The sequence below is a fragment of the Chamaea fasciata genome, unplaced genomic scaffold (assembly GCF_029207755.1).
Source record: "Chamaea fasciata isolate MVZ Bird 193981 ecotype frontalis unplaced genomic scaffold, bChaFas1.0.hap1 SCAF_1, whole genome shotgun sequence".
Lineage (NCBI taxonomy): Eukaryota > Metazoa > Chordata > Aves > Passeriformes > Sylviidae > Chamaea > Chamaea fasciata.
In genome coordinates this window covers 54029929-54044081 of record NW_027094086.1, presented here as the reverse complement: position 1 = coordinate 54044081, position 14153 = coordinate 54029929, and the positions used below count along the sequence as shown (strand labels likewise).

General features: G+C 37.3%; 1 protein-coding gene across 3 annotated transcripts; it reads left to right on the top strand.

Annotated features, from left to right (window-relative positions):
* The first annotated feature begins 672 nt into the window (after positions 1-672).
* Positions 673-13898, top strand: MC2R (melanocortin 2 receptor). Of its 3 annotated transcripts, none has more exons than XM_066184070.1 (3): positions 673-686; positions 1008-1107; positions 10705-13898. In XM_066184070.1, the coding sequence occupies exon 3, from the start codon at positions 10847-10849 to the stop codon at positions 11816-11818; it is 972 nt and encodes a 323-aa protein (XP_066040167.1). In that variant the 5' UTR covers positions 673-686; positions 1008-1107; positions 10705-10846; the 3' UTR covers positions 11819-13898. The 3 variants fall into 3 exon arrangements, with proteins under 3 accessions (XP_066040167.1, XP_066040160.1, XP_066040176.1); XM_066184063.1 differs by having other exon boundaries at positions 674-690; XM_066184079.1 differs by lacking the exons at positions 673-686; positions 1008-1107 and adding an exon at positions 7801-7960.
* The last annotated feature ends 255 nt before the right edge of the window (positions 13899-14153 follow it).

Genomic DNA, 14153 nt, shown 5'->3' with positions numbered 1-14153 from the left:
TCTTTCCCTAGGGTAACTCACTTCTGCTATTCCTTCCTATTTGTTTCAGTAATAGGGCCAACCACATCTTGATGGAATAGCATTAAAGCTCAGTATAAGTTTTTTACCTTCATGACCTGAACTATATATCTTTATAATAATAATTTATATTTATTTAGACCAGGGCAGTTGGATTTAGGTGCTGCTGAGTTCTCTCCACCTTGTTAACTTTTCAGTTCAGCCACCAGCTGTGTCTTTAGTAGAGATGATAGTTTGAAAAGACAGTAACAATAATCTTGATGGCAATAAACATCTTATACCATCTCAGCAATCTACCTGAATGTTTAAACACTATTTATAACATAGCCCATGGTCTTTTTGTCATTTACACACTCCTCCTTCCAAATATTAGGAAGGGAGGTTATAAAGAGGAGTAACTGAAAAGACAATCCTCTGAAACAGAATATTCTCCCTTTGACTGGGTTGTTTTTTTCTTTTTTTTCCTCTCTTAAAAATATTTCAAGACAGTGGATGATTTATTTTAAAGAGACCCTACTTCAAGGTTATGCCAATGAAACAACTGTCGTCCTCTTTGATTTAGATGTTCCAATCTTTCCTTTACGCAAAGACTTTGTTGGCTTCATTTTCTTTATAAATAATCTTGCTCCCAGAGCAACCAGCAAACTGACTCACAAGTGGTTTCACTGGTAGGTAAGTGGAGGTTTACTAAATATATCTAATGTCAGAAAGCCTCCTTAGAAAAATTAGTGAAATATGCAATGTTATTGTGGAATGAAGTGCATATTTCCTATGTTCCCTGAAATCTTTCACTTTACAATAATTCTTCTTTAAAGCAAAATTTTGGCAGGGGTTTTATGCATCTTGCGTGAAGACTGAGTAAGATTATCCTCTGTACCAATGGAAGAAGTTATATAGTAGGAAAACTTCTACTGAAATGTTTCTAATCTTTTGTATACTGTTTTTCCTGCTTCAACTGTTTGGCTTTTTTTTTTTTTCCACTGCATCAGCCAGAGACCACACACCCCTCAGAGACTTTCTAGATGGCCAACAATGAGTATTCTTCTGGGTCTGGACTGGGAATTATCTAAGGAGAGCTACACCTGCCAGGTATGGTTTTGTTGTATTCGCTTTGTTCAGGGAGACCAAATTCTGTTCTCACTTGCTCGAGTGCAAGTATTGAATAATTCCATCTATCTACCTGACAGTTACAGGTTTCTCAGACAACTGTGTGGTTTGCTGCACTCTAATTGCCAATCTTTTTAGATACTTAATCCTGTGTCAATCTGCAGCACACAAGAGAGGAAGGCCAGGAACAGCAGCAGTGTCTGCCTTGAAGCAGATAACCACAAACGAGGGCAGGGCAAATGTCTCTGCTTAACACATGTTGTTGTAGATACCTGAACTGACTATTTATCTTCTGACTTTCCTTGTTAACTATTTCAGACCAGAAGCAAAAGCCAAATTTCACCATATGCACAACACACATGCACACACACCCCTATATATACACGATTCCTTGATACTTGTGTAGAAATGGAAATACCCATTGTGCCACAGCATCATTGCCATAGGGGCTCCACATGCTAGTGCATGGGAAAGACAAGCTAAAATTACCTAATCTGAGGTATCTTCATAAATCTCCCATACCTCTCCAGAAGTGGCTTTGGATGACACCACACCTTTTGCAATGACATTTTGTCTATTTCCACCTATAGCAGAAGCCATGGTAGCACTGAATGCCAACATGTAACCAGAGCAAAGTTTTATGTGGCCACTACTCCAAATGCAAGTAGATTTTTACAGGCTTGGAGAATTAAATTTGAATCCTTCCACACTTGTTTTCCTACTCATTCTCCCTCCCAGGTATATGTAATGAAGATTGCTCTGAAAAGAGAAATCTAAAAGAGGTACTTTCTTCATCCTGCCCCCATTCTACAGCTTCCCAGAGAAAATAACCATCTATTGAATTAATATTTTAATCATTGTATTTTCACTACTTTTAGTTTTTAGCATAAATGGACGTAAATATATTGATTCAGTGGCAAGACAAAAAGCACAATGACACTTTTAAATAGCTCTCAGGAAAGAAGATGCTGTATTTTTGTTGCATTTTTTTTTCCATAAGACACACCTAACACATACCATAAGATAATGCACTTAAACAGCAGACTACATGCTATAAATCTACAGTCTTGTTTTCTGTCATTTAAAAATATTAAGTAATACTCTAATGATGCCATCTACTTCAACTGTAATTTTGTTTGTAACTACTGGAGCAAACACAGAGAGAGAAAAAGATGGATTGCTCCTAAAAGAGCAGCTAGAAGTGCTTCTTTCTTTAGAGCAGAAACACAGGACTTCTTTTTCAAGAAATGGTTAATGCTTTTCTGGAAAGGAATTATTCGTAATGCTTGTTGGTAACATTTTTGTGATGGCATTATTAATGGCAAACGGTGATTTACTGCAAAGTATAAGAACAGAGAAATGGCCTCCAGAAATGTCACTTGAAGGCCTCTTGATTGATTTTACAAAGATCCCAAAGACTTGTTTGCCCTGTGTTCGAATCCAATGTGATTTTTCATTCTTTGTAGAGATTTACGGCTTTATAGGCTTAAAATTAATTTATTCTGGAAACAAATAGGAAAGAATAGTGTAATGAAAGCCAACTATAAAGTCTGGGGCACAACAATTAATGTTTCAAAGAAACATGAATCTTTCCACTACAATCTTAATAAGAAACATATTTAGTAGGCACTGATCACTGTAGCTTGTCACCAAGTCACTCCAATGGCTTGAGACTGATCTGAGGATGAAGGATGTGACCAAAGGTTATAAGTACATCACTTCCTAGAGCAGTTACCTGCATCGGGCACAGCAAGCTTGATTTGGTTTGGTCTTTTGTTTTGTTGGGTTTTTTTCTTTAGATAGATTATGTTGTTAAAAATTACAACTGACTAATAATTATATTTCTTAGTGTAACACAATTAGTTGCATTTCTTACTGTATCTCAACTTTACAAAGCAACAGAAGCTTTGCAGAGAGGGACACCCCGCATGTTTCAGAAAAAAGCTCTCATGATCACATATACTGCGCAGAAGCAAAGATGGGGGAAACTTTCACTGCTCTTTCACCCCCTTCCTTGATAGCTGTCTATTAAATGACTTGCAGAAGTTTCCCCTCCCCAGGACATAGTGTGTTGTCTACACTGGTGGGAAGGCTGCTCAAAGTGTAACTACAGAAAAAGGAAGAAAACGTTAGCCAGAAGTGCATTAATGCGTTTACAACCCTCGATCTTGTACAGTTTTAATCTCCAAAGGTTACTCATTTTCAATAAATTGTCCACACACTTGATATGAAGAAGATTATTTCACTAATGACTTTGTGAACGTTCTGTGTTTATGGCTTTGGACAAAACAAAGGTCTTTACATAACCTCCAACACTTTATGCAGCTTTTTCATTCCAGGTACTTCAGCTAACAGCATAGCTTACTGTCTCAGAAATTTTATGTGAAAAATTATACTGACACAAGGAGTTAATCAATTAGAAAATGCTTCTTGGGTTTTCAGCTTTAATTTCTTTTTCTCTCTGGCATTTTTAATGGTTCTTGCCATTTCACTGATAAACATCCTAAATAATTCCTTTTTCCCCTCTGCTGTTGCAAAGATTTATTTTGTTAAGGATATTAAGAACTCGGTCCACCTTTCTTTAATCCTTTTAACTTTCCTGCTTCCAGTATCTTTGCTGAAACACCAAGAGGTATGCATGTTTTGCATGAAGCTTCTCCCGTATGATAGAGAGAGAAGTAGTCCTGGCCAGTTTGTTTCTGCATAGATAGATGTTTTATTGCTTTTGTTTTTGATAGCAAAATCATGGCATAGTGAATATACCTAACCTTAAATATAAACAAGAAAATCTTTCCTGATTTTTCCTTATTCATAGAACAAACACATAATTGTGTTACTTTGGTGCTGATCTTAAGGGAAAAAGAAAGACAAGTATCCGTAGGAAGTGAACCATTCAAATATATTTTCAGCTGTAATCTTTGCAAGATCTCCAGTGTGTTCTGTTTATGATTTGGTCAGAAAATGCTTTTATGCCATTTTCAAAGTCAGGAAAAAAGTATCTTCAACATATAAACACATGTCTTACATTAAAAATTTCAGCAGGTATGATTTGCACCTTAATTTCATTCTAGAAATTCTTTTTAAAAGGAAGTTACAGTTGTAATCATGTGAGTGAAATTTTGCTAGTAGTTAACCCAACTGGTATAAGCACTGCTTCAGATACAACAATATTGTTTATGTATTTACCTTGTATACATATACCTTCCTTTTTTTTTTTTCTTCCTTGCTCATTTCTTCCAAAAGTGCCATCTCTATCAATGTAAAGTTATTTCTAAGAAAGTAGCTGCACTGAAATCATATGGGACATACACTCACTATCGTGGTGCAGTAAATCAGCAAGACCCACGGCAGTGAACACCCTAATACAAAAGAAATGTTTATCGAGGTCTGATGACAGCTCATGAACTAGAGATTAGGAAACACAATGTTATATAATATCAACTCATGTGAAGAATCAGAATTGCTTTAATCAGTCGTTGATGCCTGGCTCACACTATTTTCTTGAACGCTAGAGGGAGATCAAAGCAAAAGAATAAATGACTTAACACAGCATGGATACTAATTGCAGTTGTTAATAAAATTTCTAAAGATTGTGTGATGAAGATCCAGGTATCATAACATCTCAAATTTTCCTCACTGTTTCCACATATCCTTATTTGATATTGTTTTACCTACACTGTAATTTTTAAAACCAAAAGAAAAAACAATAAAGATACTTAGAAGGAAAAGGATTCTATCAAAGCCACCAGTACGGTGTTCTGGTGTAAATTGTTTTTTCATATGAAATATGCTTACTTTGATGAGAAGATACAAGTTCTAGCATCTGAACAATGAAATGTGACCACGTGGTACCTTTTTCTAGCTGACCTACAGCAGTAAGCAGAGGAAATTCTTGTTTCTGAAAGACCTTCCCTGGAAAGAGATCTTTCTGTTCCATCTCAGTGCCAGCAACTGAGATGCTTCATATTCAGAAGTAAAAAATTCTGATTTCTGAAGGATGGACATTAATGTTGTCACTCTTTTGAGATCAGAGACACTGTTTTGTTCAGTGTCTGCTGAACAAAGTTTTTAACATATAATGCCTGTTAAAAAATATAGACTTTCTTAGTTTTATATGAAAAAAGTTATGAAATGTGCATCTTTTTACCGTCTCAGTTACTGATGAGAGATGCAAATGCTTTCAGGAGGATTCTCAAACAGGGGAGCAATACTAAGACAATATCAAAGAACTACACTGCCAGTAAATTTCAGCAACTTTCTTGGATGCTTCCTCTACCATTTGGGTCTGTTTATTAAATGGCGAGAGATTTAAAATCGAGGTGATTTGAGGCAACTATTTCCTTCAAGAGCTTAACAATTACAGCTGAGGATGTTTCACTTATGATCTGCAACAGTTCCTTATGCAGGCCGGTCTCTTTGGGGTTTTTTTGTACAGGCCATGCTGGGGTCATGAGACCTTAAGCATGGTCAGCGTAGGAGCAAGATATTTTCAGTACTTTGAGACAGACAGAAAAGCTACAGGAAGTTGCTGACAGAGCCCTTAGGAGTCTGTATTTTTTAGAATAATTCCTCTGACACAGTTTCTTCTAATGACTGTAAAGAACTATATGATGTGCAGAGCAAGGTAGGATCAGGCTTGATGCTTTTTTTCACTTACTTGCTTGTTCAGGGTGAAGCCAGGCTGACAGACAAAAAGAAACGCCCATGAGCACACGTTGGAATCATCCTGTCCTCATAACTCACCTGCCTGTAACAGGTCCAGTCCTTCTTGTCCTCATGAAAGGCATTGCCTTCCCACTAAAGACAAAAAAAGAGAAAAAAAGTTGCCATTTTTCTTGTTTTACAGCTTTAAAAGCTAAGCCTCCAGATTCATGTTTTTTAGTGGCTTGTTTCCTTCTTAAATGCCTGGTACTCCCGGAAAAGCTAGAAACAAGGGAAAAGGTATTTGTCCATCATTTTTTGTCAAATGTATCTTGACACAAAATTGCAACAGCTTGAAAGAGAGTGACTGAAAAAAATACATTGCTCCCATCTCTGGGAGTTTGGCTGGCATTTTCAGACAAAAGAGGTCATTCCAAGCAGCACCAGGCAGCATAACCCGGCACACTTTGCTTGTCCCACCACCTCACAAGGGATTCATGTTCCACAAGGGCAGGGATTTAGAAGGGGAACAAAACTGAACAGATAACCAGATGTCCCAAAGACAAAGGTTTGGAACTAGGTAGAAATAAAGATGTTAGAAGCAAGTGCTAATCCATTGTAGACTTTTGGGGATTGAGGAAAGGTTATGGCATTTCTAGTGATAAATAAGCACCTATATATATGCTGAGTGGGTTGTGAAATAAACTGTATATACTGTGTCTGATACACAAATCACTTATTCTGTTCCGTTCCTTCTACTTTTTTAATTTAGGTGCATAGAACCAGGAATTCATACATTTCATAGTTCTGGAAAGAAATCATTGCCTCTACATAATTGGCTTGTTATCACAGCTGTTTCATGCAGCCCTAAAGCTGAAGAGAATACTCAGTACCCTTTCAGGTTTTATTTATTGCCAGCTATTTAGAGAGTAAATACATCTTGGAGTCTCTACGATAAAGGGAAGTATGTTTTGCTATTAAAGCAATAATAGATGCAAAAAAACATCCCTGGGAAATTACACAGTATTTAAGGTATATAATTTTTCAACCATATCTTCTCTTTATAGCTCACAGCTGAAATTACTTTTATTGCTATTGCAGTTGACCTGGCCAGTTTATTTAATATTTTGGCATCAAGGGAAATGTGTTGTTTCTTTATTCAGTGAATCAAATTTTCATCCAATTAAAAAAAATAAATCAAGAGCAGACCTATTATTCGCAGATCTTTCAGATGCTAAGTCATTGTATTTCTCCTGCAGAGAAATTTGTCTTTTAGTTATCAGTGGGCACAGGACACATGGGAGAGAGTTATGGTTTATGCCCAAGGCTAATGCTCTGGAGTATTGGGAGTTACCAGCATTGTCAAGGGTATTTTCAGCCCATGAAGTACTGGGGCTGGCTTTTAGCTGTAGAATATAAACCAGTGCAAACACTCTTTCCAAGTAACGAGAGCATCATAAGAAGCCACACCATAAGCATGGTGTTTACCATTGTCAGGCAATCTGATTTTGATTTGTTTCCTAAGTTTTTACACGATTGTCAGTATAATTTCTGGTCCTAGTTTCTGTTCTCCGAGTTTGCTGCTTCATCTTCCTTTAGATAGCAACCAAACAAATAGAAATTTATGGTAGTACTACAAATACATGCATTTTTATTAACTTTACTATTGCCATCAGCTCACTGCCTAGTATAGCAGCTTTGGAGACTGCCTCCTGCTAGATAAGTAATGTTTCTGGATATCCACTGTTACTGACCTGTTGGTTTCTCCATCCAGGGTCTAATTTAAACAAGAAGGTCTTGAATTTTTTGCCATTTTTATTAAACAGCTACATATATAGATGTGTTTCAGATTTTAAGAGTCTTTGATTGTCATTTATTGCTTTTTGATTGTTTTACATTTCTTGCTACAGTCAAACAGACTTATTCTTAGACCTTGAATGACCTCAAAAAAGGTAAAATCCAAATAATTCAATTACTGATTGCCTATATGGCTTTTTTCTTTCTTCTCTCTCTTTTTTTTTTCCTTTTTTTTTTTTTAATGTTGTGTCCTATTTTTAATAGTTCTGAAATGTTAACACTAGCTGGGAAAGGCTGACATTGCAGGTACCTGCATAAGATAAATCTGAGGTATTTCAGAGAGTGAGTGGCATGGACTCTTTATCTGGACAGTCCCGTGATGAAGAAAACTGACAAGGTATTGACGGTGGAGAAGAAGTCTGTTGTGTCCAAACTGTCTCTGGTAGTAACACAGGAGTGCAAAATAATTTTTTTCCGACCTTTTATACTTGTGTGAAATGACATTAGCTGTAATTTGTGTAGACAGTAGAAATATGCATCCAAGCTCCAAAGTTTCTTCTTTTCCCATTTGCTTTTAAGACACTGTTAAGATCCAATTATTGAAAGATGCCTCTGCCCAAGTGGAGGTGAAGACAAGACCATATGCCAAAGTCAAAAGTATGGATTTTATTTAACAGTGTGTGTGAGGTAGAGAAATAGAAAGAAATAGAAAAGGACGAGGAGGGAAGAGAGAGAGATCCAGCCACCACCTCCATCCAGTGGAGTCTTGGTGGTCCTTCTTCACCCTGGGCTTCTTGGTGCTGGGGGCCAGAGTAATTTTCTGGGGGTACCACTGATGTTACTCACGACAGCTTTACCTCCCATGTGTAGCCTGCCTGTTCCTACATTGCTTAGAGCCACTAAATTGCTTAATGCACACTGCGTGGTAGATCAGTAGCAGTCAAAAGAATCCTGTGACTGTGGGACTTACTGCAGACGTATGATTTAACATCTGTTTTGCAGATCAAGCACTGGATTTATGACCCATGTTAAACACTGCGTACACAGATATTTCTATCTGGTATATCTGAGATTGAAGTGTGACTGTGCCCCACACTAAAGCATCAGACAAGGAGATAATTGACAAGATCTTTGATGGAACCCTAATAGAATAGTGTGCAATAGCCATGTATATGCTGAAATGAGAATCTCTGAAACAAGATGGTCTTGTTTTGGATTTCTATTAATTGTTGGAAAACAATAGTAAGTGATGTAATTATTCAGTTTATATAAATGCACCAAAGCCCTTATAAATTCTCCGCTCTTAGCTTAATACAAAGTTACTGTAAAATTATAAGCAGCAGATGTAATATACCGTGCCATTCATAATATTATATATTTTCAGCAAAAGAAACTTCATGTTTTTTCAGGTAGATTATTTCAGCAATGTGACTACATAGCAACAAAGAAGCATTCTTGAAAAACAGCTTTGAGAAAATAGAAACTTAATAGACATGTTTGCCAGCTGATTCTCCTGTTAAATCCTATTGAAATGAAGTTTTGTCTGATGTGTCTGTGCTGACTTTCTATAAAGAGTGAAAATTGTTAACAGAGTGTTAGATTAGAAATCATTAAGCAAAGCTGTAACAGTAGCTCCAGATGAGAATAGGAAAAACGTATCATTATAAAGACAATGTCAGGTTTCTTATTCTTGTTAGAAACTCCTTCCGTCACATACTGACAGATGTTGGCCTAATTATCTTTGGGAATGTCCACGCATGCTGCAGTGCAGTAGTTCATTTTGTCCACTACACAGCCTGTGTTTTCAGATATGTATGGGTACTCTCCTGAAGGCTTCCTCCTAAGTGATCTGGTTTCATCAAATTTGTGGTGGCTAGTGCTCCAAGTCTTGCTTGTATACAAAATAATTAAAACTTTTGACTTCTCCCTTTGAAATAGTATCTGTGTTACAGTATTCAGCAACCCTGAAGAATAAATGTCCAAAGGAATTTCAAGATTCACCGATATGAAAGTGTCAAAGAAAGCCGGTTTAAACTTAAAAACAGAGGGGGAATCATGAAATTTTAGACTCATTTAGGCCAGAAAAGACCTTTAAGATCATTGAGTCAAACCATCAACCCAGCACAGCCAAATCCACCACTAAAAAATGTCCATAAGTGTGGCATTCATGCATCATTTAAATATCCCATGAGATGGCGACTCAACCACTTCGCTGGACAGCCTGTTCCAGTGCTTGACACCCCTTTCAGTGAAAATATATCTTTAAAGAAAGGGGCTTTCTAAATACCAAAACTGTATCTGTGTTTCCCAAGACTGGCTATGAAGACAACAAGAAAAACCCTTTCTTATCATTTATGGGTCATATCCAAGCTAAATTACTATCATTTCAATTTATACATTAATAAAAAGCGTAAGAAGTCCATTCCTTTGGAAAGATTCCTATATACTTGGATGTAGTTTAGATCAGGATCATTATGGAAAAAGGAAAACATCATCTCGGTGCTGAAATAAATATTTGGGGTTTTAGAGAGTTGTAAAATACAGACAAGAAAATGTTGTTCTTGAGATCTTACAAATAAGTTAGTGGAATCAAAAAACAGTTTCAATCTAAATGAAAAAGAAGCCTCTCACTAGTATCTAACATGCCTCAAAATACATCAGTACTTACAAATGTTCACATCTAAATTGGGGGTATTTCATTACACCATCAACAGTGTGGAGGTAAACATGTTATTGTTCTGGACAAGAGTTTATCTTGGCATTAGTTTTATTTGTGTCTAATAATATTGAAAGTCTTGTGAGAACTGCCAGGCTTTCTCAAAGCAAACAGCTGGGATAGTAAAGATTGCCAAACTCTTGAAGTCTGTCAGATTAGTTTCAGTAAATGTGGGGTGCACATTAGTAAAGAAAATTGCACATATTTTTTAAAATTACTTTGAAACTAAAAGTGAATTTAGACTTTGATTTTCTTTAAGGTTTGGTGAAGCCTTGAACAGCTCTTATTTCATCCAATTGTTTCTCTCTATGGTGATTATACCCGTGCTTTAAACTGCAATAGGTGATACTTCAAATACCTATTTTTGCCTCAAATGTGTGGTCAATTTCTTCTTGATATTTATGTTTCTACTTGTTTTATTGTAGGAGAAATACCAGACATTTCAGTTAAGTCTTAAAATTGCTCCAGATGAAGGAGAGAGCCTTGATCAAAAGAAGAATGGTCTGATTGACAGGTCAGCTTCAGAATAAAGCCAAACCTGAAAAAGAAGCAAACCAAACTCTTTCCATGATCAGGAGAATGAGCACTGAGAGACCTTCTGACTTAATCAAACACCCAGGTCAGACAAGCATTCCATCCCTCGGAAACATAAGTGATTTTTCATTAAATATCACTGACTGCGCTCAGGTTGTGGTGCCAGAGGAAGTTTTTTTCACTGTTGCTGCCGCTGGGATACTGGAAAATCTACTTATCCTCATTGCTGTTGTTAGAAATAAGAATTTACACTTGCCCATGTACTTCTTCATTTGCAGTTTAGCCATTTCAGACATGTTAGGTAGCTTGTACAAAACTCTGGAGAACATCTTTATCATCTTGTGCAAAATGGGATACCTGACACGTCACGGAGACTTTGAGAAAAAATTGGATGATGCCATGGATTCCATGTTCATTCTGTCTTTGCTGGGGTCTATTTTCAGCCTGCTAGCTATTGCAGCAGACAGGTACATCACGATCTTCTACGCTCTGCGGTACCACAATATCATGACACTGAGGAGGGCCATGGTTATCCTGGCGATCATTTGGGCATTCTGTGCCGGCAGCAGCATTGCCATTGCCCTCTTCTCCTATGAAGCAGCGACAGTCATTCCCTTCACCGTCCTGTTCCCTTTGATGATGTTTTTCATACTCTGCCTCTATGTCCACATGTTCCTCCTGGCTCGATCTCATGCCAAAAAGATCGCCTCACTGCCCAGCAGTACCATCCATCACAGAACCAACATGAAAGGTGCCATTACGCTGACTATTTTTCTTGGAGTTTTCCTTTGCTGTTGGGCGCCCTTTGTTCTTCACATCCTCTTAGCAAGGTTTTGCCCACATAACCCTTACTGTGCCTGCTACATGTCCATTTTCCACGTGAATGGGACACTCATAATGTGCAATGCCATCATCAACCCTATGATTTTTGCATTCCGAAGCCCAGAATTGCGGAATACATTTAAGAAGATGTTCTACTGTTCCAGGTCAAACTGCAACTGGTGAACATTTCATGATCTTCATCAGAAATGCTTCATCTTCATCAAACATGAAAATTTTAGAAGAATTTATGGGGTGGTGTGTAACATCAGTGTGCAGAGTTAAAAATACCAACAATTACACTCAAAGTAATACTATGCTTGTAGTATATCGCCAGTGATTTTTCAGAGGGTTACCAAAGAATGAATAAAATATAAGTAAGCACACAAATCTTGGTCAACCAGACCTCCAAACTAAGTCTGCTGATAATTTTCATGCAGTGAAAAAAACTAAACAAATGTCTTAATTATCTTTTGTCATTTCAGCAAAATCCAAACTAAAATCTTCATCATGTTGCAGTACCCCAGATATGAGCCAATTCATTTTGTATCAATTTCAATTCAATGCATATACTACTTTAAAATTCTGTTGTTTAAATTGCAATGAAGTGAACATGTTTTTCTAAACCATGCATTTTTAGAAAAGTATATGGTTAAGTAGAAAACATTGACCTCTAATTTTGCTGAAAAAGCAAACTCAAGACTCTTCTTTAACATCTAATCTCCTTAAAATCATGCAGTTTGTGATGCCTTTTGGACATCAAGCAACTTCTGGAGTGTAAGTCCAAAAGAATGGGATATTTTGATTTAAGAGTTATTTTTAGTCACTGAAGAGTTATTTCCAATATAAAGTTGTCATGACAGCAAAGATGGGTTTGGAATTTTAAAACCCCTAAGCCGAGTCTAGACTAGCAAAGGGTATTGCTGAGCTTGTCAGTGCCAGTTCTCTTCAATAAAATAATAAGCTCCACAGATAGTAAAAGCATTATGATTCAACCATGACATGCTACAACAAACAATTCAAAAAACATAATACCGAAATTAAAATTCAAACACTTCCAAGGAAGTCAGCCACTTGGGTAAGGAAGCAACTAGCCAGTCTGGAAGGATGCTACAAAGCAGGTTGTAGTTTAGAAACCCTTGTGAGAAAATTTTGAATTGTTTCTTCCAAAATAATACAGAACTCACAAAACTTTAATACAGAATGGCTTTCAACAGCAAAACATCTTGAAGCAGTCCAGAGCACATGGTGAGAAATCAACCTCACAATAATTCAAGGAAGTCATTCAGCTGTGCCCGAGAGAAGGAGTAAGAGAATGTCAAGATTATGAAATATGGACAAATCTTATGAATTCAGGTTATCTTGGGTTGAATAAGGGAAAATAAACCTGAAAGTCTCTATAAAATGATGAAAATCAATTTAAGAAGTGATACTAAAATGAATTTTTTTCTAACCTATGCATTTATTGAAAAAAAAGGTTCATCTATAAAATAAAAATTTAGAAGGGAGCTCAGATATAATCACACATTCTATTTTAATAAGAATTTTTTTATTTCCATCAGAAAGTAGAATAAATGTAAAGCTGCACAGCAGGAAATTACTCTTAGAATCGGGGAGGGGGTGGGGAGGAAAAAACATACAATATTAAAGAAAAGGCAAAACAAAACATGTACAGTACTGCAGTGCCCTGTGCTCACAAATGATGAACTTGAAAATGATAAAAAAAATTGGCCAGAAAATTGTGATTAAGGCATCCCTTATATTAACTCTGCAGTGCATGAATCATCAGCCAAACGTACCTTTCCCCAAAACATTATTTTCCATCTGCTTCCCTACAGCAGACATGGTTAAGAGAGATAAGTAGCTTCCACCATGTTAGGTCACTGCATCTTGTAAGGAAGCCTACCCTTAACTCAAACATGCAAAGACTCCATGTTCACAATGAGCTGTCCAAATGTAAATGATTCATACCATAAACTCATTTGTACCTCTGTTTTGGTTTAGGAAGACAGGTATCTGCTAGGTAAAATTACAATCAGAGGCTCTTTGGCAAAGATTTGGGAAATAGGAATAGCAGTTCTTTACTAGTATGTAATACAAAGTAAACAAACACAAAAAAACTCCCCCCCCACTAAACAACTACAGCATTAATGACAAACGACAACAGTACTAAGAATCTTGAGGGCTTTGTTTCACAAAACTCAGGGCAGTTTGGTTTCGGTGTCCCTGCAGGATCTTTAGAGCACTAAGCTGGAACAGTGGAAAAGTCCTGGGCTGGTAGCTGGGATGGCAGGGTGTCTCGGCAGGCAGGGGCAGGATGTCCCGGCAGCGCAGGGAGTGCAGGGTCACGCTGCAGCAAGAGGAGCAGCGCCGAAGAAGCTGAAGACGAGGCAGAATAGCGGCCCAGCTTCTGCTCTGCGGGCTTTGCGGCGGCTGAGATCCTCGAGGAGCGGCTGACACGCGTCTCCCGAACGCCGGAAGCAGAAAAGCATGCAGCCGCTTCAAGCTGTGTCTTTTACCT